Source organism: Thamnophis sirtalis, unplaced genomic scaffold, assembly GCF_051295495.1.
Source record: "Thamnophis sirtalis isolate CommonGarterSnake01/CBP01778 unplaced genomic scaffold, rThaSir2_p1.2 scaffold_3, whole genome shotgun sequence".
Classification (NCBI taxonomy): Eukaryota; Metazoa; Chordata; class Lepidosauria; order Squamata; family Natricidae; genus Thamnophis; species Thamnophis sirtalis.
Genome location: NW_028261383.1, coordinates 82,219,979 through 82,244,815, shown reverse-complemented (window position 1 = coordinate 82,244,815; position 24,837 = coordinate 82,219,979). Strand labels below are relative to the sequence as shown.

Sequence of the window (24,837 nt, the reverse complement as noted above, 5' to 3'; positions counted from 1 at the left end):
ACCTCTTCTAACCGGTTCGGTAGATTTGATGAACCGGTTCTACCGAATAGGTGTGAACTGGTAGGAACCCACCTCTGGTTTTAGCCTTCAGACTCCTAATGATCTTCTTTGCTCTTTTTTGCACTCTTTCTAGAGACTCAACATTTTTTTCGTATTGTAGTGACCTGGATGTAGTATTCCAAGTCTGATCTTATCTTGGAAACCTCGGACAAAGTGACGTAGGGTCTGTCCTCAAAGTTATGACCATTGCATCACATCAGTGGTCACCTAGCTGCAGTTTGGGCATGTTGCAGTTGGCTTGCACTTACGACAGTTGCAGTATCTTGTGGTGATGTGATCTGATTTGCAACTTCCAGCCAGCTTCCACAACCAAGGTCAATTGGGGAAGCTAAAATTGGATTAATTTAATGACGGTGTGATTTGCGTAATGACCTCGGTAGAAATGGTCATAAAACCAGGTCCAGTCTGCAATGATTCATTTATTATTATTAATTTCATTCATCACCAAATTCTGGTCCCAATTGTCATACATTTTGACTACTTGATTATTATTTTAGACTTAATTGAATGTCTTTTTTCCAGGAGATTAAGAGAGTAACATCACTTCTATTTATTACCCAACAACTCTATGATGGGCTGAGAAAACGTTTGCCCTAAGTCACCCAGTAAGCCTCCATGGCTCGAGTGGTCTCAGCATCTAGGCCTCCTGAGCCCCCCTCCAATATCTAAACTAATATTATTAACTGTTTATTAACGTAAAGTTCTCTGGATTATTTTTAAATGGAAAAAATGTGACAAATTTTCAGCAGTTGGTCTTAGATGTCATGAAAAGCAGCAATGCTTGCTCTATTCTGCTCTCTACTCTCACAATAGAAGCTCATGGTCATTTCCCCTTTAGTACTTCTTTAAAGGGGTGAAGTTTTCTGTCTATATAGTGTGCATTTTTGCACAGGGCTCCCCAGACTCTCTAGAATAACAGCAGTTTGACTGGAATTTTTGGTGCTGCTAAAAGGTTCTTTTTCTGAAAAGACATATGATGATGGAAAGCAGAAAAGCATAACGGTAGTCTAACTGGAGCATTAAGTGCAATATGCATACCTTCCCCTATGTCCCATTTCGGGGGGGGGGGGGGAATCCTAACTTTTAAATATGTTTCATTTATTTAAAATAATTAAATTTGTGTGTCACCTTTCTCCCCACAAGGCCAATACATACATATACGTGTATGTATGTATTTATGCATGTATGTGTATAAAAGTGCAATAAAATACAAATTATAACTAATATGAGAAGGAAGGGAACATTAAAATGCAAGTAAACGTAATTTCTTTACAGTTGCACTACGTCTTGGAAGGAAGTGCTTCTATTTCGGGCCTCAGCAGACATTTGGAGATGGGCCAGTCGAAATCAGTTAAGAGGATCCTGCAGCTGTGCGCTCCCGAGTGCCCATACGGTACACATTTTCTGAGAATCCAGCGGAGAGCAGCGACGGCCGCGTGGGAAAGAGCGCGGGAGCTGGGGCTCTGCCGAAGTCCGGATAGTAAAAAAGGGGCCGTGCACGCGCGTGCCGCTGCAGCAGCTCCCCCTCAATTCCGCCAGGGGGCGGGCTAGACGAGGCGGTCCCGCGGCGGCGCTGGGCCTCGGCTGAGGGGCAGCATGGGGCTGCTGTGAGCTCAGGCCCCGCGCTCGCCATGCCAGGGAAAGCCCAGCACTTCCAGGGTCCTCAGGTCAGCTGCTGTGCCAAATACCTGCTCTTCGCCTCCAATGTGCTCTTCTGGGTGGGTGAGCGCCAGCAAGCGAGCGAGTCGCGTCCCGCGGAAGCGGTCGGTCGGTTGGTCGGTCGGTCGGAGTGGCGCTTGCACCGCTTCTAACCTGGGCGGAGGGGAGGAGGCCAGGACGGTTGAGCGACTGTGCTTTAGCTGTTCCCACGCCCCTGGCGTTTGCAGTGAAGTCCGGGGTCTGGGGGGTGGGGAGGGCGGATGGGAGGGAGGGAGGTCGCTGGCTTCCTGGGAAGACAGGAGGGGAAGCTCCCCTTCGCCTTAGCTGCGGAATCCTTTGCAAAGGCTCGCCACGCCAGGCGGGTGCTCGCGGCGTCCGGAATGGTCCCGCGCCGCGTTGAGCGTGACGGATTCGCCGCTCGAAAGTTTTTGGGCAAGGACGTCCTTGGTTCCCACCAAGCCTCTCGCTGCGCCCGGTCTGTATCTGAAGACCGGCCGCTGTCTTGCTCCGAGTCTAGCGCCTGTCCCTGCTTCGATTTCTCGGCAATTTCCAGCAGCAGCAGCAGCAGGAGGAAAGGTTTTCCTAAAATCAAATATGTAACCCCTTTGCCTGTCTGTTTCTGACACAGCGTTGTTTTCTCCTATCACCCTCCTCTGGGGGCAAAAGTTATGACTGCATTTAGCAGTGTGTTGGCTTCGATTCACTCCGGGCATACTTTAGATCTTATCCTGAAAAGCCAGCTCCGGTAGTAGATATGCACTCCGAAGTTCCTTAATCCCTTTGTTTTGAGGAAATTCCTACTGCGAAAACAGTACAGCTGCCCCACCTCATTTTTTCTGGCACGTATTTTACATAATGTCTATTGTAAATCCCAGTACTGTATGTATCTTAACTTGGGTTCACCCCAAGTTAACACCTGGCGTTAAGGTGTGATGTGGTTGTGGTCACATATTGCCTGAACTCAGACAAAGTCACTGTGCTTTGTAAAAATATGGATTTTGGCAGCATGACTTATTCAACAAACTGTGATTAAACAAGCCATGACTTAGCACATTGTGTAACTCCCAATCCATCCTTTGTAGGTTGTTGGATGTAGCTGTGATCCTGGCTGCATAAATATTTAATAAATTATTACCTATTACAAAACTGTGATAATGAACTACTATTATATAATAATGAAAGTGTGGGTATTCAGCAGTTACATTCATAGTCCTACATAGTGGGAATTTAATAGTTCAAGTCCTAATCAAGCACCTAAGTATTATTAAGGTGACATTAAAGGAAACTTTATAGCAGCCGTCCTCAGTCTTTTTGGCACCAGGGACTGGTTTTGTGGAAAACAATTTTTCCATGAATTTGGGGCGGGGGGGGGGAGCACACAATCTAGATCACTCACGCACAGTTTACAGTAAGGTTTGCATTCCTATGAGAATCTAATGCCTGATGATTTGAGGTGGAGCTGAGGCGGCTGCAAATATAGTTGAAGCTTTGTTCTCTCACCCACGGCTCACCTCCAGCTGTATGATCTGGTTCCTAACAGGCCACGGACCAGTACCTGTCTGTGGCCCCAGGGGTGGGGACTTCTACTGCATAGGTAGTTTCAAGCAGCGTGGTGTATTTCTTATAAATATAGAGGGTATTTATAAAACTGGGATGTTCAGGTCTGATAAATTCAATAGATTAATAATTTAATTAAATAATAGTATCATAAATTATTATAGTTCGTTGCTTAGTTAGCAAGATATAAAAACTGGATTTGGCAGTTTCATCCACTTATTGGGACCTTCTCAAGGACTTGGGATAGTAGATGCTGATGTTTGATGGGGCTAAAGGAAATGTCTCAGGATTTAAGCTGTTCCGAATAAAGCTGCCTTTTGCAATTGACTGAATTGAATTTGTCAATGCTGATGGTGTTTAAGCGGTGCTCCAGTTGTTTTGGTATTGCACCTGTGACGCCTATTACTATTGGTATTATCTTTGTTTTCTTTTGCACTTGTGTTTTTGTATACCAGATTGCCTACTCATGACTTTCATTGCATGCTTAGTTTGTCCCTAAAGGACAATTATGATGTACGGTAATTTTGTTACAGTTGAAGGACGTTTGAGAACAGTAGTTGATGGTAGTAGTTTTGATTTTTCCTTATTTTGCTGGTCCCGTTTAAATCAGAATTCTCTCATCTTGAAGTAGATGCCTATATTCATTTAGCAAACAGATTAATTTGAGACATTTCCATATTATATCTCCTATTTAATAGATACTAGGCCATGCACATCTTATCCAGTATACAGTATGCTTCTCTATCTTCTGTTTATTTTACAGTATATACTTATAAATATTTAACTTATGCATAAATATTTGTTTTGCATAAAAAATAAGTAGTACTAGAAATTAGTAATGAATTATTTTACTACTTATAAATGCTTCACCGTGAAGATTAAACAACAAAATCAGCAAAAGATAAACACTCATAAACTAGCAATTGTCAACAGCACCTGGAAATTAACAGAAATTAAAACTGTTAGATCAAAATCCTCATTATCAAGGTGAAACAGTGTTAACTTTATTGCTTCTGTAAAAAACAAATTACAGATTTTTTTCACAATTGAACAACTTTGATGAACTTTATTTGGGTGCTACAGAGAGTTCCAGCAGGGAAGACTGTTTTAAGTGGCCAAAATACAAATAAAACTTTAATCTGCATGATGAATTTATGAAACATAGAATTGTCTTGTTACTAATTTGCATCATTGATGGATCATTGATACCAAATCAATTTGGTTTTAATTTATTTGTAGAGAGGATTAGTTTCAATTCGAATGCAAGCAAAAAACTGCTATGGCTATCTTCTAGATTAGAATGACTTTTGTTAAGAAATGAGTACATAGGGAGCAAATAAAAAAACCAAGTGATTTTTGTAGGTAATCTCTCCTACATATGATCCATCCTCACCCCCTCATACATCAGAGATGGGAGACACTGTCCTGTTTTTGTAACACCAGGCCATTGCTTTCAATATGTATTCCTCATTGTATGCCTTCTTACTCTCTTGTAATCCCTTCCTCTCCGATGAATATAAATACAAACATTAATTAGTTAATTAAGAGCCAGTTTGGTCAAGTGGTTAAAGTGTTAGCCTAGAAACCAGGAGACTGTGAATTCTAGTTCCGCCTTAGGGATGAAAGATGGCTAGGTGAACTTGAGTAAGTCATTCTCTTATTCCAACCCACCTCACAGAGGAGTTGTTATGGGGAAAATAGGAAAAAGAGTATTATGTATGTTTGGCACCTTGAATTACTTATAAAGTAATAATGGCTAGGATAAAAATCTAACAGATAAATAAATATTTTCCTTCTTGTTAATTATCCTAGTGCCAGAGTGAGCAGGGAGTGGTCAGGAGGCCAACAAAAACAGAAGGTATGAAACTGAATAGTCTTGTCAGTTTTGAGCCAGAAAAAACAGTTGTGGTCATGTGATTTCCCACTGAGTAACCACTTTGCTTGGCAATGAATATGCTGGTCCTAATTGTGGTTACTATGCAAGGGCTACCTGTTTATGGGGGTGTGGGGAATATAGCAAATTACATTCCAACTTTGGGGCCATTTTCAGGACTCCAAATGGGTTAATAATTGAGAGCTGAATGATCAGATGGAATGTCTAATTCTGTATTGAAGCATTATATTCCATTTTAGGAAGGAAATGCTATGGATTCTATGCTATGTGTGGGCATATTAAATTTTAGTGACAGAATAGAAGCTCCTTATTTATTATGCAGAATATTTATCTTTCCTCTAGAAGATTTACTGGTTTTGTACAACATACACCTACTTTCCTCTCTTTTTCTTGCTTCCTCCTACTCTTAAAGAACTGTGCCCAGTTTGAACACTTACAGGAAGATGGATAAACCAAAGGCGAAAAATAAACCACAAAGACATAAATATCAATACTTTGTATACATCGAGGACACGATCAGAACAAGTTGGCAAGAAAATATGTTAAAACAATGTTTGCCAAATAAAAATTAAATTCCGCCAGATACTGAAACTCACCAGAAAACAAGAAATTAATATTGAGAGAAATGACGGTTCAGCTTCTCCAAAATCCATTTGAAAGTATCATTGCCAAGTGGAGTCTTCCAGATGTGTAGGGACAGCAGTTTCCAGAACTCCTAATCAGTGTTGGAGGATGCAAAGCTAGGAAAGATTAATAAGTGAATTTTATATTGGCTAAGAGTTGGCAGGAACTATTCTTTAGATGCAGAATACAGAAAAACAGAATTGGAAGAGATTTTGGAAGTCCTCTAGACCAACACTCTGCTCAAGCAGGAGACCTTATATATCAGTGATGGTGAATCTATGGCACATGTGCCAAAGGTGGCAGGCAGAGCCCTCTCTGTGGGCACATGCACCATCACCAGATGCTCTTCTGGTTTCCAGTGCGTGCATGCGCAACGGCTAGCTGATCTTCGTGCATGCTGGAGCACCGGAAACCCGAAGACCAGCTGGCTGGTGCACATGCTGGTCTTCAAGTTTCCGGGGTTCCGGTGTGTGCACACATGTGTTCCAGTTTGGACACTTGGTGCCGAAAAGGTTTGCCACCATAAAAACCTCCAGTGATGGAGTGCTCACAATTTTTGGAAGCGAGCCATTCCACTGATGTTCTGTCAGGAAATTTCTTCTTAATTTTAGATTGCTTCATGATGTGATGGCATAAAGCAGCGGTGTCAAACTCGTGATGACATATTGTCATGTGACATCGCAACTTTCCCCCTTCGCTAAAATGGGGGTGGGGTGGCCAGCGCGTGATGCATCTGGAAAACAGGCCGCGAGTTTGACACACCCAGCATAAGGAGAAAAAAAATGTTAAAGTCAGAAAGAGATTCTAAAATTGATGGGCAATAAGAAGAGCCCAAATAACTTTTCCAGCTTTTTCTTGACTGTAACCTGGGACTTTTATGTTATTTTTACAAGAAAAAGTTACAGAGTCAATTTTATATTTTTAGTTTTGCACAATATAGATTATATTTGTGTGAGTCGGCAAGTGTTGCTAACTGGCATTATTGAATTGGAATGAATTTTTGTAGAAGTTTCATGTGAGAAAAATCACCTAAGAATATTTGCTTATTTGTTTATTAGATTTTTGTTCCTGCCTTTTATTACTTTACCATATCAAATCAAGTAAGTGAAAAACCAGGATTTGAGGTTTGGCGTTCTTCTGATATTAGACTTGTATTTTAATCTTATATTACTAAGGTGAATGTGAAGTGAACTGAAATATGATTTTGTATGCAGAGTTAATAAGATGAAATAAAACATAGTTTTCCCATTTTCATGTTGGGGGAGATTGTGGTCTAAGCTGAGAGAATCACTGAGGATTCTTATTATTACCTTAATGATTTCTTATTAAACCAATATAATTATGTCTACGTTGGTCCTATTTTAAAAAAATATATTCTGCACATTGTATTGTTTCTTTGTTTCCTGGTGTAGAGTGGCCTTGTATAAGGCCTATTTCTGAATTCTTCACATTCCACCTATTGAGATAGCCCTCACAAAGCCCCGTAGGCAATGACAAACAAATAGCAATTGACATTGAAAGAGGGCCGGGTGGGCAGGGGAAGAACTCTGATCAATGCTGCTGCTGTTTTAGAAATGTTCCATTCTTACCATGGGAACAGTATTAGCCATTGTCTATATACAGTGCTAAGCTTGCAACTGCTCCAGATGATGTGTTTTCAGCCTTCTGTTTTCCAAGGCTCTCAAGTTAGACTCCATATCCAAGCGATTGGTGTCCTGCTAGTGTTAATGGGGTTGGCAAATGACAATGGCTTAGTTCGATCTAGCCTACGTACACAACCATAAAGTTGTCCTTGCTTGGTTGGAGAAAGTTAAGATTCATACTCGGGTATTGACTCTATGGAGGCAGGCAAAATCAGTTGTTAAGTGAGTTTTGCCCCGTTTTATGACCTCTCTTGCCACGGTTAAGTGAATCACTGCAGTTGTTAGGAACACGGCTATAAAGTGAATCTGGATTCCCCATTGGCTTTCTTGTAAAGGGGATCACATGACCCTGGGACATTGCAACTGTCATAAAAATGAGTCAGTTGCCAAGCTTTAAGATTTTGATCACATGGCCATGGGGATGCTGAAAGTCATAAGTGTGAAAAACAGTCATAAAGCACTTTTTTCAGTGCGGTATAACCTTGAATGGTCACTAAATGAATGGTTATAAGTCAAGGACTTACCTCCACATATATTGATAGAATGGAGTGCAAATAATTTGGCAATTTCTTTGTGCCAAAATAGGTTTTTGTTTAATTTGTCTTTAAACTTCCAGTTTTTGCTTTAATTATACCCTGGCAAACTAGAATATTTCCTCTGAAGAAATAGACCTCATCTGAGTCTAGAACCTTCAGTATGCAACCCAGTTACATTATTTCTTAATCTTATTTTTCCTTTATCCTGTGAATAGAAGATGAGTCAGCATAAGAGGCAAACATTGGGGTGAATCATGACCTGTCTTTCTGCAGAAAACGCTATAAAATGAGGGGCATTGTGCCATTCTTTATCAGACCAGGTCTATACATGAAGGTTTAATTAAGCTGATTTATTGCTAACAGCCTATGCACAAGAATCTTCTCACGTAACAGTCAGCATCTGCTTAAAGTTAGAGGCTCCGCAGCACTTAAGGGGGGATTGGAATGTGTGGCTATGTAGGGATTCTAAGCTAATCCCTCTTTTGGCCTCCACCCCTGGCTCTGCAGTCTTCTACATTCTTAGTATAGAGCTGAATTGATCCCTGTTGTTATCCTATGCATGATGGTGGCCTTTTCTCTTTTGCAGTTGCTGGGGGCAGCTTTCCTAGCCATTGGCTTGTGGGCTTGGGCAGAAAAGGTAAGTGTGGCCAGGAAGGGAATGTTTTTCTGATTGCTGTATTTGATCCCGTCTTGTATCCAGGTAATAAATTGTTCTGGTATGAGTATATGAACCATACCTGGTTTATGTGAATTGGACAAATTATTCACATGTTGTCTGAGCCCTTTGAGGATATCGCTTTCCTACTGGTTCCTTACAGTGAATTGATTGAAATTTCTTTTCGCCTTACTGTTGTTTTTAAAACACATAGTCATTAACATTTATTAATGTTTATTTTACTTATTTTATGAAAAGAATAGTTAAGATTCAAATTTGGAATAAAAAGATGAGAGAAAGAATGCTATAATCTTAAACATGCAAAATCTGCCCTGCAACATACATAGGACAAACGAACAGGAGAATAAATGCACGCATCGCAGAACACAAGAACGCAGTAAGAAAAAAAGAAAAAATTTCCTCCCTTTCCCAGCACCTTAAAGCTACAGGACATGAAATTAATTTTGAAGGAAGCAAATTAATCTCCAAAACTGAACACTTCAACAAGAGAATAATTATGGAAGCCATCGAAATAGAGAAACACCCCCACAACATGAATACATGTGATGATACCTCCCACCTACCAGACATCTGGAAACCAGCGCTAGTCAACAAACGAATCCCACCCACCACCCAGGCCATTATAACACGAAACAACAACAGACACACAGCCAGCACCAATTAGCACCAATCTACCAATCATGATACAACCACACAACCAATTATTCCACTTACTGAAACAAAGCCAGCACTCGACACCCCCTCACCAAGCTTTATAGAAAGACGGCAGCTCTGACCACGCTTTAAGCCCAAAACCCAGCCTGAAGATTGCAAATGAGACCTCGCCGAAACGTTGCCAAGACAATATCAATCTTACATGGGAAAAGACCCGAATACAACAAGACCAGCATACCTATACCTGTGAAAATCTACGAAAACATATATATGTGTGTGTGTGTGTGTGTGTGTGTGTGTGTGTGTACACGTATGCGTATACGTATACGTGTATACGTATACGTGTATATACATACATACAGATTTTTACTGGTATCAGCAAGTAAATTGTTCTTAATTTCTGGTATTTAAGCAGTGATGGGTTCCTACAGGTTTGGACCAGTTCAAGAGAACTGGTAGTGGTTTGGTGGCCTGGGTCGTTGGAACCGGCAGCGACCCAGGCCTGCCACTTCCCCGAATTGGTTCTCCAGATGGTGCCATCGACGGCACCATCTTGTTTTTCGCTTTGTGCATACGCAGAACAATTTTTATTGCACTGCGCATGCACAGGTGAAAGCGCACAAGTACACGCAGCACGCCCACAAGCAAACTGGCAGTACTGCCTGCCGGAACCCACCCCTGGACTTAAACCTTTATTAATCATTTGATGAGGGGGATTTTTGCCCCCATCAGAGTTCTAGAAACATAGATGAATATCTTTTTTTGATAACCCATTGTCAACCTAGATATCACTGTAGATACATGTTTCTTTTTTACCCAAGTGCTACATTTGGTTTTACAGTGGAATGCTGTGGACTAGTCTTCAGAAAATTGTGGGTGGCTCCAGGAAAATGTTACGGTTTATTTAAATTCAATTAAAAATATGCATAATTAATTCAGTAGTTCAGTTACATGTAGGAATTGAAATTTGCTAACCATTTTTGGGAATTTTACTCGAAGGCTTTGGGTCTGCACACAACCTGAGGAGTTGGCTAAAAATGCACATTTGAATGAAGTATGTAGATTATACTACTGGATCAAATAATGAGTCCTCCTGGTCCAACATTATTTACAATTAGCCAGCTAAGTGCCCATGAGGAGCTAAGGAGCAAATTCTCTTGAATATAAGAAGTTTTCAGTTGCTTTCTATATACTTGTTTTTCAGAGTTTTACTATGTCTGTACATGTAAATTTCATTCATTCGGGTGCCTTTTGTTTTCCCACCTTCCATTTGCTCAGTCTTTCTGTAGCCTAGAATGCAATGAACTGTGCTGAGACAGGTCTTTGAGAACATGTGCTGAGCAAATATCTGGTGAGCCTCATCATGTGTACATCTTTTGTGTCCAGTCATTTCGCATACTACCAGCATACTTTGATTTTCTGAAACCAAATGTAAAGTAACATTTATATATATATATATATTCTCCCTCCCCCACCCTTGGCCATTTTCTATTTTGTGAAAAAAGCAATGTAGTTTTGTGGTCACTGGAATGATTTCCTATTGAGAATGGCTCACCTTCTCATTTGCCACCAACAGGGTGGCTTGATGCAGTTTTCATGACAAACAGCAGCCCAGAGGTGGAAGATTTTCATTTGGAAACTGGCCCTGAGCCCAGATAAGAAGGACATTTTAGCTTGTTTGTTTACTTATTTACAGAAAAGCATATATTGCTCCCCTCATAGTACTCCAGGTGGATTACATAATTTAAAAAATCATATTAAAATAAAATAGAGTAACAACTATATGCTGTTCCTCCCCTTCCCCAATAGCTGCCCAATCATCATAACTTCCCAAAATCAACCACCAAACACGCAATTACCACTTTGCAAAATGTCACCGAAAAGGATGCTAGGTGTAGCACAGGTGTACCACTATCTTTAGCTTCGTGTCCTTGTCCTCTGATGCAGAGAATGGAACAGTTGGACCCCGAGGGCATCCGGGAGCCAAAACCATGTGGTTTTGTAGAACAAAACCGGCCCTTAAAATTGGAAAGCTGTCAGTAACCCCTGCAGCAACTAAGAATGGGATGATTTTGCCTGGTAGAATTCTGGCTGCTTAAAAGCAGCCTGCTTAAAATCTCTGCTTAACTATGTGCATAATAAAAAAAAACAGCTTATTTTCCTTTCCGCACCTGTTCACCTTTTCTTTCTTATTACTTTGTTTATACACACACATACACATACAGTTTAAAAAAATCATTTATAATGTAAATAATAAATATAGGAGAGTACATGTGTGGTTTAAAAACGATGCAAATTTTTCTGGGTAAGCTAAAGTTTTAGGCTTCCTTGATGCTCACTTAAGCTTGCGTGTTTTCCTGCAGACGTTTCATTACCCAAACTAGGTAACCTCATCAGTGCTAGTCCAAGCTAAGGCTTGCTCGGTTAATTCCCTTTCTGGCTTTCTGATTAATGTACCCCTTCCTTCCCAGGCAATCTGTAGAGCCAGAAATTATTCTCAGAATTTCCAGTCAGGAATCTGCATATATTTGAAGGGTACCAAGTTGGGGGAGACTAGTATAAATATATAGTTTACCCTTCACTCACCATCAGGCAGTTGGTTTAGTAACTATTGTGTGCATTTCCCCCACCATCCTTGTATAGGAAAACTGATTTTTGCTGGAGGGAATTTGGCTGTGGTGTCAACTTCAGCTCTGTGTTTTTGTCTTTCTCTATCCCTATCCAGGGCGTACTTTCCAATCTATCATCCATCACGGACCTTGGTGGCTTTGACCCAGTCTGGCTTTTCCTCGTGGTTGGAGGGGTGATGTTCGTGCTGGGTTTTGCTGGCTGTATTGGGGCACTGAGGGAGAACACGTTGCTCCTCAAATTTGTACGTCTTTTTCTCTTCTTGTTTTTTTTCTTGTTGGTGTAGTTCAGTGGTTCCCAAACTTGGCAACTTGGCAACAGAATTCTGGGAGTTGAAGTCCACAAGTCTTAAAGTTGCCAAGTTTGGGAACCACTGGTGTAGTTTAATGTAAACTGGGCTTTTGTAGATCAAATCATGAGTTGACAAAGAATTCCCAAGGTGACATTGGCAAGCAGTTCTTTTTCCTACTCTTAGTCCACTTCTTTTTTTCAGGAGAAAATGGCCATATTAGTACAGGTTCTCGATTTACGACCACAATTGAGTCCAAAATTTCTGTTATTAAGCGAGACAATTGCTAAGTCAATTTCAGCCCATTTTACATCTTTTCTTGCCACAGTTGTAAGTGAATTACTGCAGTTCTTTAGTTAGTAATATGGTTGCTAAGTGAATCTGACTTCCCCATTGGCTTTGCTTGTCAGAAGGTTGCAGAAGGATGACCCCAGGACATTGCAACCATCATAAATATGAACCAGTTATCAAGCATCTGAATTTTGATCACATGACTATGGCGTTGCTGCAATGGTCAGGTGTGAAAAATGGTCATAAGTCACTTTTTTTAGTACTATTGTAACTTCAAACAGTCACTAAATGAACTTTTGTAAGTCGAGGACTACCTGTATATATTACAGGATTATGGAGAAAATTCGCATGTAGCTCTTTGAGCACTTTACAAAACATAATGTGGTAATTCTTAGTGTAGCATTATTCTGACACTAGGCAAGGACCTAGGAAGTTTTATGAAGGTTTTGCTGTATGGGGAGCATAATAGAAATTGAGTTTTATTTTGGCACTGGAAGGAAAACAAGACATAATGCTTCGAATTGGTGTATTATATGCAGGAAAGATACGTTTATCTTTGAGAAATGAATAGGATATACAAGTTGGAACAAGGAGGGAGCATAATGCAAGTTGAAATGATAGCATTAGGAAAATAATACACCAATGTTATTGGTGGATATTATATTTGTCCTGGGAGATCCAAAGAAAAATAAAGTATTAACTCAATTTCCTTCTACTGCCATGGCAGGAAAACAATATAGCGCTATGAAGCCATGCAGCCACGTGAATTGAACTTTAAAAAAATAGCTTACTAACGTAAAAATTAACTACCAACACATTTGTTTTATTTTGTCCTTCAGTGCATCTGCTACCATCTGACAAAATTTTAAGCAAAGCTTTCTTTCCTTCAACCTGTGCTTATATAGTCAATGTGAGAGTGCACCTTATCCTGAAGCAGGATATTATACTCCCACACTGGTGGGAGATCTTTTGGCCTTGCGCACTAATGATGTACCTCTCTTTTGGCACCAGTTCTCTGTGTTCCTGGGGCTCATCTTTTTCCTGGAGCTGACAGCTGGTATCCTGGCCTTCATTTTCAAGGACTGGATCAAGGATCAGCTCAACTTCTTTATTAACAATAATGTCAAGGCATATCGCGATGACATAGATCTCCAGAACCTCATAGACTTTGCTCAGGAATATGTGAGTTATGTAAATTACCTAGAGCAATATGTCCGTTTGTAATGTTTGTGTATGCTCAGGTGATAGGGTGCTTCTTTGGAAAAATCCTGGTGGTAACATGACAGCTTTTGAAATATTAACCTGTCCCCAATACCCTGGGTTTACAAAGCCATCCCTAAAGATCTCTTCATGTTATGTGTATCTCTCTCTCTCTCCCCCCCCTCCCTCTCTCCCTCCCTCCCTCCCCCCTACCTCTATCTTTTGAGGAAATATTCCCCCCAAAATTCAGCTTCCACTTCTCACTTTTAGATACAGGAGATATTTATATAAATTATTGTGCAGAGTTTCAATATAGAAATGCAAGAGGCTGTTATTGTTACTTGATCTTAAGCCAATTTTTGGTGTGTTTATACAAACATTGTTCTGTTCTAAACTGAGGTATTGCAGTAGATTATAATTCTTCTGGATTATGTTCCTTATTTTAAACATGCTACAATAATGAGTACTGCACAGTTATGTAGATGAGAAGGGAAAATTTCAGCGCTGCATTAAATCCCTTGTAGGCGCAGGAACAATTATTTTCATAGGTCCTTGTTGTGGTAATAATCCAGATGTTTAGCATTATACATATATTCCCTGAAGCTACATTATTCAATAAATCACAAGGGATATGACAGTACGTATCTGCATAATAAAGTAGGAATAATGCCTTACATACACTTAACTTTAGGATATATGATTTTTGACTTTACTGTCACTTTCCTACTTTGAGATTTTCTATTTAAATTGAAGTAGTTTCGTGGGACTTTTGTAAGTTTTAGGCAAGAGCTACTTAGGTTTTAGGCCTGTTGTCCCCATTGGATAATTTGCATAATAATTATTTTTTACTCCTAAATTTGAGGAAAAGTCTGTTTTGTTAAGCGTTCAGCAACTTTGCTTCCATAGTCTTTTTTTACCTAGAGAAAGGTGAGCAAAAATGTGTTTTGGTGTTAATTATATAATCAACAATATTGCAAAAAAACAACAACACAATGCTAAGATGATTTTGATCAGAAAGGCAAGATGTTGTTGTTTAATCAGTGTTTAAAACAGTGTTAAAAAGCTTTTCAAGTGCTTTTGCATTAATATCTATACTTTTTGAGAATGTCAAAACCGTGTTCTAGTGCAAATTAAAACATAAATTAAAAAATAAGTGAAAATCACTGTGCTAACATGGCAATGATAAGAAAGTATGCACCACAATTTATCCTGTATGTGTGTGTGTGCGTGTGTCTGTCTGTCTGTCTGTCTATCTATCTATCTGTCTGTCTATCTATATCTATCTATCTATCTATCTATCTATCTATCTATCTATCTATCTATCTATCTATCTATCTATCTATCTACATATTTTATATATGTGTGCTTATTGCATACTGAGTATTTATTCTGAATAAATATTCATCTGACCAGATCCTACTATCTTATTTTCTGTCCTTAAAAAGGACAAAGCAAATATGGATCATATTTTTTTTTCTATTCCAGAAGAGATCGAATGCATAAATCAGAAATTGGGTAACATTACCGTGTAAATATCTCATTAAAATATTTCATAACAACATTTTTAATGTATCCAGTGAAATAGTGGATATATCATCACAACTTTGTTTCAGCATGTTGTAACCCAGCAGCCCCCAACCTTTTGGGCACCAGGGACCAGCTCCGTGGATAGAGCTTTTTCCACGGACCAGAGGCAGTGTTGTTTCGCATGCTGCCTGCATCCCGTGGATGGGTTTTCACTTCCTTGCGTGGTCCGGTTGCTGGCATACCACAGCCCGGTGCCAGTCCATGGCCTGGGGTTTGGGGACCCCTGTTGTAATTGATCTTTCCTGATGCCATTCTTAAATCATTTAAATATGTGTGTTTCAGTTTTATAATTTGAACTGAACTTTTCTTCCTACATTATTTCTTAAAGAAATGTAATTGCATTATTTACACAATGGAACAGAATGTTTATAGCTGTAAAAAGCCAATATGCCATCATGATTTTAACTGTGGGGTTTTGGGTGTGTGTGGGTGTGTGTCAAATTCTTTTCATTAGTACTAAAATGCTTTCAAAAACTCCTTTCAAAAAGCTATAAATATAATCATGAGATTTTGCACAAGAAATTTAAGATTAAAAGTGATTAAAATAGATTTTTAAAAATCCTGCATAGACTTGCCAACCTTTCATTTACTTGACTGTGTCACAAACACCCATAATAGAAGGGGCTTGCTGATAGCAACACACTATATTGCTCCAGGTGAATCAGATGCTTCTTGAAAATAAGACAGAAGAGTGATTTTAGGTATGTTGTTTCCCACATGCATCAGGTTATCTTTATATAAAAGAGAGGGAAGAACAATAAGGAAAATACAGGAGAGCAGCAATTTGAAAAGCATGATTGCAGACAAACCTCACCAAGTGACTTAACAGTGCAGAGCAAATAATGAGTGTGGAAGTTCTCCTATTTTCTGTGGGGACTCATCATTAGACAATTAAAAGGTGTGAAGGGCACTCCAGAGGTGAACATGCCATCTCATGGCTGATAATGAACCTGCAACATTGCAAAATTGCTCCCTGTATTAAATGTGGGATACACATTCTTAAATCATTTCTCCATTTCCTATTGTTATTTTCTAAATGTCCCCTCTGGTCAAAGTGCATTCATTCTTTTTGCTCAGTGCTGCAGAGCACTGCAGTTTTCTGCGCACTCCTTCCAGCCTAACCCTCTCTCCCTCTGCAGTGGTCGTGCTGTGGGGCTCATGGACCTAATGACTGGAATCTCAACATTTATTTCAACTGCACTGACTCCAACCCCAGTAGGGAGCGCTGTGGGGTACCCTTTTCCTGCTGTGTCAAGGATCCTGCGGTAAGGAGTTGAAATGTGGAAATAAGTGAGATGGATTCTCACTTTGCTCATCCCCTGTAGACCTAGATAATGTCTGAACAGTTTTATTTTAAGGTCCTCGTATTAACTTAAATTAATTAAAGAGCCGAGGTGGCGCAGTGGTTAGGGTGCAGTACTGCAGGCCACTTCAGCTGACTGTTATCTGCAGTTCAGTGGTTCTAATCTCACCGGCTCAAGGTTGACTCAGCCTTCCATCCTTCCAAAATGGGTGAAATGAGGACCCAGACTGTGGGGGCGATATGCTGACTCTGTAAACCGCTTAGAGAGGGCTGAAAGCCCTATGAAGCGGTATATAAGTCTAACTGCTATTGCTATTGCTATTAACTTAGGAATCTAATTGTGTGAATTGTTAGGAAAATAGTACGTAGATTAAATACAGCCTTATCCAAAGTGATAATTTTAATTTGGAGAACAAGCGTGGTATAGGGATTGAGCTGTTAGACTAGGAGCATGGAAGCCCAGGTTGCAGGTAAGGAGATAGCAGTATGTATGCTGCTTTGAGCTCCTGTTGGAAAAGGTGGGATACAAATTTTAAACATAAATAAATAAGAAAATGAGTGTCATCCATATATTTGTCATTCCATGGAATTCCTTCACCATGATAGGGCAGAATGGAGGTGGAAAAGAGGGGAAGAGCTGAAGCTAAAGGTAGAAGTTGCAAATTATTTGAAAGCATGTGGAATGAAAAGCAAATGCTGAAGATATTTAGGGGTAAAGCAGTGAATTTCTGGGTTCCAAGGATGATTTCAGTTACTTTTGTGTCTGTTCTTTTGACAGGAGGACGTTCTCAATACACAGTGTGGCTATGATGTGCGCCTTAAACTGGTGAGGGTCAGGTTGGTGCGGTGAGGACGTTGAGTGGAAAGAACGAGGTGGCTGACTGTCCGGAAAAAAGACAGTACCGGCATAAGCATAAAGGAATGGCCTGACAACAGCACAAAGTCTGAAAAGGATCTACATGGGAGTATTAGAATGCCACTGATTGCAACAGAGCGCCTGCATGGGAAAGCCTCCAACTAGGCTACCAAAAAAATTATACTGGAGTTTCTGAATTTGTGCTGGGGGGGGGGGGGAGTGATTACTGCACTTTGTGCTGCTTTTAGGGATCTTCAGGTGCTTTTCTGTACCTTTTTTGCAGGAGCTGGAGCAGCAGAGCTTCATTCACACTAAAGGGTGTGCTGGTCAATTTGAGAAGTGGGTCCAGGACAATCTCATTGTAGTGGCAGGGACCTTTGTAGGTGTGGCACTTCTACAGGTATGAGCTTCCATGTTACTGAGAATTCCCTCTTCAAGTAACCCCCACTTGGAATTCCATCCATCCATCCATCCATCCATCCATCCATCCATCCATCCATCCATCCTTGATACGCAACTTTCCTGGGACTCTAGGTTGGCCAGAAGTTGTCAGAAATACAGTGATCTTACAGAACGGGAAAAGGACCAATTTTGGAGTGGAAGTAGGAGGTTTTTAGGTAGTAAAACTGTTCCCATTGTTGCTTTTAAGAGCCTTTTAATCCCCTCTAACCTCAAAATGATACCTACCACCATACTATGGTGCCTAAGTTTGATAACTAGTTTAATCCTATTTAGAGCATTTTACTGGAAGATTAACTCTGTTCTCTTGCCACATACTCTGTCAGAGCAATTACTTAGTCCAAATGAAATTCTATTGCACACATGTTCGGGGTGGATGTGTGTTTCTTTTCTTTACTAGAAGGTTATTATTTTCGATACCCTACTGCAATCAAGTATGGAAAGGGCCAGTTTTTTATGTTCCACCCAGGTCATAATAGTGAATGTATAATACTGATGATAATAATAGTAATAGTATATTTTTATCTCTCTTTCCCTCAGTTTAACACGGCAAACATATCTAATTCTCTTGCCCCCTATTTGTTTCAGAGTTAGTTTTGTGATGACAGTGAGATTAGATCCAAGATACATGGATTCCCGTCATTCATGAATCTTGCAAGATGGTTCATTTCATAGGACTATGTTGATAAAGGAGGTGGAAAGAATCATAAAAACTGCTTTTTGGTGGATAGTAAATAGTTGTATTAATTGCACATGGACAAATGTGACCATCTTAGGCATGATTAAATAGCCTATTTGTGTTTGGGTGCAATCAAAGATAGGGAACCTCAAAGTCAAGAAAAAGGAAAGGATATCTGCATTCGTATATCTTTGTTCTGTGCAGGTGACTCCAATTCGTACCTGATCCATTCATTTCAATGGGATTGCAAAGGAAAAATTCCTTGTGGAAGTCTAACCCATAATAACTAGGGGAACAGGTGCTGTAGATTACATTAGGTTACAGGGAAAAGAAACTTGACTCCACATGTTGAGGCTGCCTTTCTGTAGCTTTGAAATAGGCTGTTCACTGGCAGAGCAAAGCAGGCCAGGCTTTTCTGTCACTTGTCCTGTAGTAATAATGATTTGAGTGCTCCAAGCATGAGAGTGAAATAAATAGCTTCGTGCTGCACCATTTTGTCCTTCAGAGGTGCTAAGACTGCATCCCCCGAACTTTCTGGCCCGAGGTTCTAGAACTGCAAATACATCTTAAAGATCAGGAAGGCTGGTGTATTGGGTATTTGCGCGCCGCAATAACAAGCATTTCACAAGCATGTCTTTGATTTGTATTTCAGATATTTGGTATCTGCCTGGCACAGAACCTAGTGAGTGACATCAATGCTGTGAAAGCCAATTGGTGACACCAGAAGAGAGATTTTGCTGTCTCCTACAGATTCCCAGATCTCTTGAAGGACTGAAGCCAAGTCTTCAAGCCACAACCACTGGATGCTGCTAAGCCATCAACAGGCTCCTATTGGGGGTTGAGTTGGAGGCCACCAGTATTAATAACTACCTGAGGCCTTTCCATAGCTTTCTCTTCCTGACGGGGGTACATATGTCATGTAAATAGTATTTATGTCAGGCTTCTGGAGGCTCCTTTGACGCACTGCAAAAATTGCAGAATTAGAAGCACCTCTTATGCATATAGCCTAGAAGCAGCTCTTTGTGCGATCACCGGAGGTCCCCATTGATGAGGTAGCATGGCTCATGTGGTTTCCACTGAGGAAGCCAGTGGAAACAGTGTCCTAATCCTGCTGCCTGGAGCAGCTTCACACTTGTACCTGTCCTAGGCCTCTACTTGAATTCTCTACACTCTACCCTCCCATCTTCTCTGCTCTCCTGCTTAACCAGGGAGATTAAATTAGGGGTAACTCAAGTCTGAGTTCCCTTCGTTCAAATTAGAGTTGCATCTTATTTTGTGGATAGTACTGTTGGTTTCTGCTATTTTAAGAGGTCAGAAACAAGCTATTGGGAAGACGCTGTCATATCTCGTTGGGGGCAGTAATCTCCAGCCTTGCTTTTTAAGGCTTAAATTCTGGGAGATGTGGATTCTAACCTGTCAGAACCAAGCAGGTCAATTCAGTCCAATCCACAAATAGTAAACCAATGGTAAACTAACAATCTTCTCTTACTAGTTTAGAAAAACATGACACTGTAACAGAGATGAATCTGTTCTGAGCATTTGATTGCAATTTGTACATTACAGAATCTTACAAGTGACTTGAACTTAAAAGGTAAATTTGGATATGTGTAATCAGCCCTGTTATTTGTGTGACAAATGTGCAGTCTTTTGTATGCAATATCTATTTCTCTGAAGGGCCCACAAAGAGAATTCTAGATCTCTTGAACCAAGTTTTGTCCTTGGCTGGATATAATGCATCCTTTTGTTCCAAATAGTTGGCTCATAGCCTTGCAGAGTTCTTGTGTTTCATGGAATAGCACACTACTGAAAAAGATTTTGCACTGATACATCTCTCTGCACTGCTATCATGTAGTAGGTTCCACGACTTCCTTTCTTTTTGATATGGGTTTATTTTCATCTCCCTGGACTCTGTTGTTAGCAAGATTGTTCACCTATGTTGCCCTACTCTTCTTCATAAAGTACTTGTTAGCAAATGTTTTTTGGGGACTTTTTTTTTACCTTATTGAGGCTGGCTGACCATTCTGTTGAAGAGGACCAATTTGATTTGGGACCAGTTTGTGTCATGGATATGAATTAGATGCAGTGGTATTCCTTATGGGGAGGACAGGAATTGAATTAGGATTGAATTTCTAATCTCCCATTTTTGTACTTCTTCACATGCCCCCAACCACGGCTTAAGCCTGCCCCAGTAACTGTTTTTATGTGATTTATCCTTGTGAAGTTGTTTCTGCATAATCACCAGCACGCAGCTGAGCAGCTTAAATTTGTCCTTAGTTTTCCAGTTCTAAAATAGGGTTTTCCCTATTTTCCCAAGGCAGTTTTTGCTACAGCAGAAACTGGCTCACTTCAAATGTGATTGCTGATGTTGTTAGGAAGGAGATCTGTCCAGCTTCTACCTGCTTCCTTCTTGTTGCTAGGAATTGCCCTCACTACCATTTTAGCTGGTGCAGAAGGAACTGGGCACCTGCAGAGATATATGAATGCACAATGCCCAACAGGTTCTTTCTGTGATGCTGGTCAAGTTTTACGTAGGATCCTTTGTACCCAAGCCTAGAGCTTTTGAAAGAACTAGACTTGTGTTTGGAAAATGGGACTGGTATCTTCACAAAGAAGTGCTGGATCTGCATTGCACCAAAGGCCTTTTATACTGGGAAAGAATGGGATTCAGCCCTCTGTGTGTGTTACTGTTCAGTAAGCAAATGCATGCATTACATGCTTTCTGTTGCATTTGTACATAAACACTGCTGCTTCCTCCCCACAAACTTAGTAGGGTTTTCTGTATTTGGTGGGAAGGAGACAGTAGTGTTGTTTATATCGGTTGTACTTTTCTCTCAGGCCAGGGATTTGCAGATTGAACTTTAATGCAGCCCTCTGGCTGTGCTCCAAAACTACTGCATGCTCTGACTGCAGTGGCAGCTTTTCTCCACGCGAGGATGCTCTTGGCTAGCATTCCTCCATTTTACAGTTTTACCCGAAAGGAAGACTTTTCTCTAAATAATGCAACTTCTAAATGTGGCGGATTCCCTGAGTATTTGAAACAGAGGATGTCTAATCTTTTTGGGGATATGTTCTAAAATTCATGGTTTTTGTTAGAACATCCTGTGAGGCTCTGCTTCTGTTTGTTTGTGGGGGGTGGGGGGGTTTGGTGCTGTACTGTGTGGAGATGCACTCTACAAGGATGGCTGTGACCGCATGCCTGCGAGGAGGGAGGGTGGTGGAATGAGAGAGCTTAGCTGATTCCCATTTGCTCTGGGTCTCCTATTTCCTGTCATCTCCGACAGCTGAAACCCGTGGGATGATGTACTTCGCAGCAGCATCCTTTCCCCACCCACAAAAGAAGAGAAAGCCATTATGAAGCTGTCAACATGTATGAAAATGAAGCCCACTGCATATGCAAAAGTTACAACCTATCTACGATATGTTAATCAGAGACCAAAGGATAACTTGCTAAGCAGATTTACTTCCACGTCTTCCACACTTGACTGTTGTAAATGTTCTTGGGCTTAGTAATAAGATGCACATGCAATGAAGCTACAGGCTGCCTTGGCAGCTAACGTCTGCTGCTGTTTCTTCTTCTTCTTTAATTCCATTCATTTGCATCTTGCTGGTTTTCTTGCCGTTCTTTCTTCTTGTGTTTGGCTTGATAGTCTTTTTTCCCCCCCAGCTTAACTCTCTCACTTCCTTCGCATCCTCTTGCTGCTGTGTGTTTTACAGTACAATGCTAAAACTATTATCCCAAAATTGTAAATGAGTTTTTAAAACATAAAGCCTCTGTAATCACTGTAATGGGTGTTTCGAGTTGGGTGATCAGGCTTCTGCTATTGATCACTTTTCAAGACTCAGGTTTGTGTATCACTGATCTTACTGCAGCATCTTTTTCAGTTTGAAATACTGCCAATCATACCTTGGTTTAGTTTTATATATTTCCTTGGTAGAAGAAAGTCAGATTTTTAATTTAAAAAACGGTGTGTGGTGATCTCGTGCTCTTTTTCTACTGACGAAAGCTTTTTTTCTTAAATTTTCTTTTCCATCTGGGCTGCTAAATATTAACAGGTGACAATTACAAGATTATCAGCAAATTTTTCAACTGATTTTCTGTTAAACCTGTCCAGATAATTTAAAAACAGAGCAAACAGCCCTCCTGAAATAAAAGAAATAAGAACATCTATAGTAGGCATTCTGAAGTGATGACTATGAGATGATTTAATACAAGGAAAATTGTATAAGAACAAAATAATTAATTGAAAGGAGAAGTGCTTTGGTGACTGTTGGGGCAAAAGAAGGTTGTTTTGTGTCACCATTTAAAATCAACATTTTTAACAGTATTGGTGTTTATGGACTGGAATGTGCTTGATTGAATGCAAAAGGTGTTGGCACTGATGTATTTCTTTTGGATGTAGATTGGGGAAAAAAACACAAATCAAATGCAAATAAAATTTAAACAGTCTGGAATGATGGTTCACTTATATACAAAAAGTGCAGTTATTAAGTGCAAAATAAGAAGCAGCAGCAATGGGAGGTCATTTACCTGCTTATGTTATGATTGAATGAATAAACAGCCCTATCAATACTTTTTATATAAAACCCTCCTTTTACATCTCCACCTAAGATCAAGCAAATGCCGCTACCACACACTATAAAATTCAAACCAAATTAGGTAAAAAGTAAAAAAGATGAAATAACACAAATACGTACACAAAAGTTCCAAGAGTGGAAATTTGGATGAGTTTTCTGTACCTGAAAAATGACAGAAGATTGTGGGAAAATCTGCCACCTGGAAGCCCATCAAGAAAGAATTTCAATTATGCTTAGCACCACTTAGACAATATAAATCAATAAGAAATAAATGCTTTTTAATTATTTGAATTCTGCTTAAAGGAAATTGTTCAGCTAAAATGTAATATCTTCTGGTAATGTGCACTATCCAGACTGTAAATTGCTGCCTAGGTATTGATAATGCATTAATATTTCAGGCCAATATTTCAGGCAGCAGTTAGCACTAAACAAGTATTTTACAACAAGCATCTAATGCCAAACATACATGCAATCTTGTGCACATGGAGGAGGTACCAGTAGGTACAGCATTTGGGGTTACATTATTTCAAAATCCATAATTGAAGTCCGCAAAAGATTGGGGAAAGCTTTTTTCAGCCTTGTTAATCTCTGGGCCTGTCACTACAGATAATGGTTTCAGCTGTCATGGTTAACCACCAAATGTAGTTTGGTAAAATTATTCAAATGAAAGCACAACGTGTCCCTTGGTGAATTGCAGCACAGGGTGTCCTCAAAATAAGAACTAAATCCAGTGTAGATCAGGTGTAGTCTGAAATATACCAATAGGTCTCTTTGATTTGTAAAAAATACTAATGACTCTCATCTAGTCTTTCTCATACACAAGATTATTTCTTTGGAGTTTGGCAGGAATAATGAAGATGTTGGCAAGACACCATATAATGGAGCTTGAGATTCTGACAATCATCAGGATAACTGCTGCTGCTACATTTAAAGCTCTACAGGGCCTGGGCCAATTTTTATTTTGCAAGACCAGCTCTTTCTGAGGTCTGCACACCTCATCAGGTCAGACGCAATGGGTGCGCTCCAGGTGTCTTCCCTTAAATTTTGCCATCTGGTAGGATTGCAAAGACACATCTTTTCTGTGACTGTTTCAAACCTTCCTAAACATCTCCCATCCTCTGAGATTTGGAGGGCCCTCACTCTACTAGCTAGAGGTTGGTTTCTGCTATTTGTCCTGGATCGGGCGAACTGGTAATGGTGGCGGTGGGAGGCTATGCCCAGCCACCTGGATGCTTCTGCGCATGCACGAGCAAACCGGTAGTAAAATAAATTGAAACCCACCACTGCTACTAGCTGTTATGGCCTGTCAGCAGCCAGCAACGCTGGCAGCAGAGTCAGACAGGAGGTTGGGGAGGAACATGGGCCAGTCCTGGAATCTGAGGAAGGCTCTGATGAGGACTGTGTTGGAGGCAAAGGGGGGACCAGAACCGTATGCCAGTTATTAGCTGCCTTCAGAGTCAGACATCAGTGAGGCAGACGAACAGCTGGAGCCTGTTCCCAGTGTGCACATGAACAGAGTTGCCAGATGAAGGGAACAGCTAAAGAACGGGTCGACTTGGGAGTAAGGCCACAGGTGGATGATGAATGGCCCCTCCCAGAGTAAATAAAAGGAGCAAAAGGGGAGTGGAGTTTGCACTAGTTCACTTAATTGGTTCAATTCAAGTTTT

At 40.3% G+C, this 24,837-nt stretch overlaps 1 protein-coding gene across 2 annotated transcripts; it reads left to right on the top strand.

Moving 5' to 3' along the window:
• Window positions 1–1,312: 1,312 nt before the first annotated feature.
• TSPAN17 (tetraspanin 17) lies at window positions 1,313–23,042 on the top strand. Of its 2 annotated transcripts, none has more exons than XM_087709352.1 (8): window positions 1,313–1,778; window positions 8,560–8,610; window positions 12,029–12,175; window positions 13,523–13,693; window positions 16,438–16,563; window positions 17,380–17,427; window positions 17,741–17,857; window positions 19,248–23,042. In XM_087709352.1, the coding sequence occupies exons 1-8, from the start codon at window positions 1,692–1,694 to the stop codon at window positions 19,311–19,313; spliced, it is 813 nt and encodes a 270-aa protein (XP_087565478.1). In that variant the 5' UTR covers window positions 1,313–1,691; the 3' UTR covers window positions 19,314–23,042. The 2 variants fall into 2 exon arrangements, with proteins under 2 accessions (XP_087565478.1, XP_087565479.1); XM_087709353.1 differs by having other exon boundaries at window positions 1,516–1,727.
• The last annotated feature ends 1,795 nt before the right edge of the window (window positions 23,043–24,837 follow it).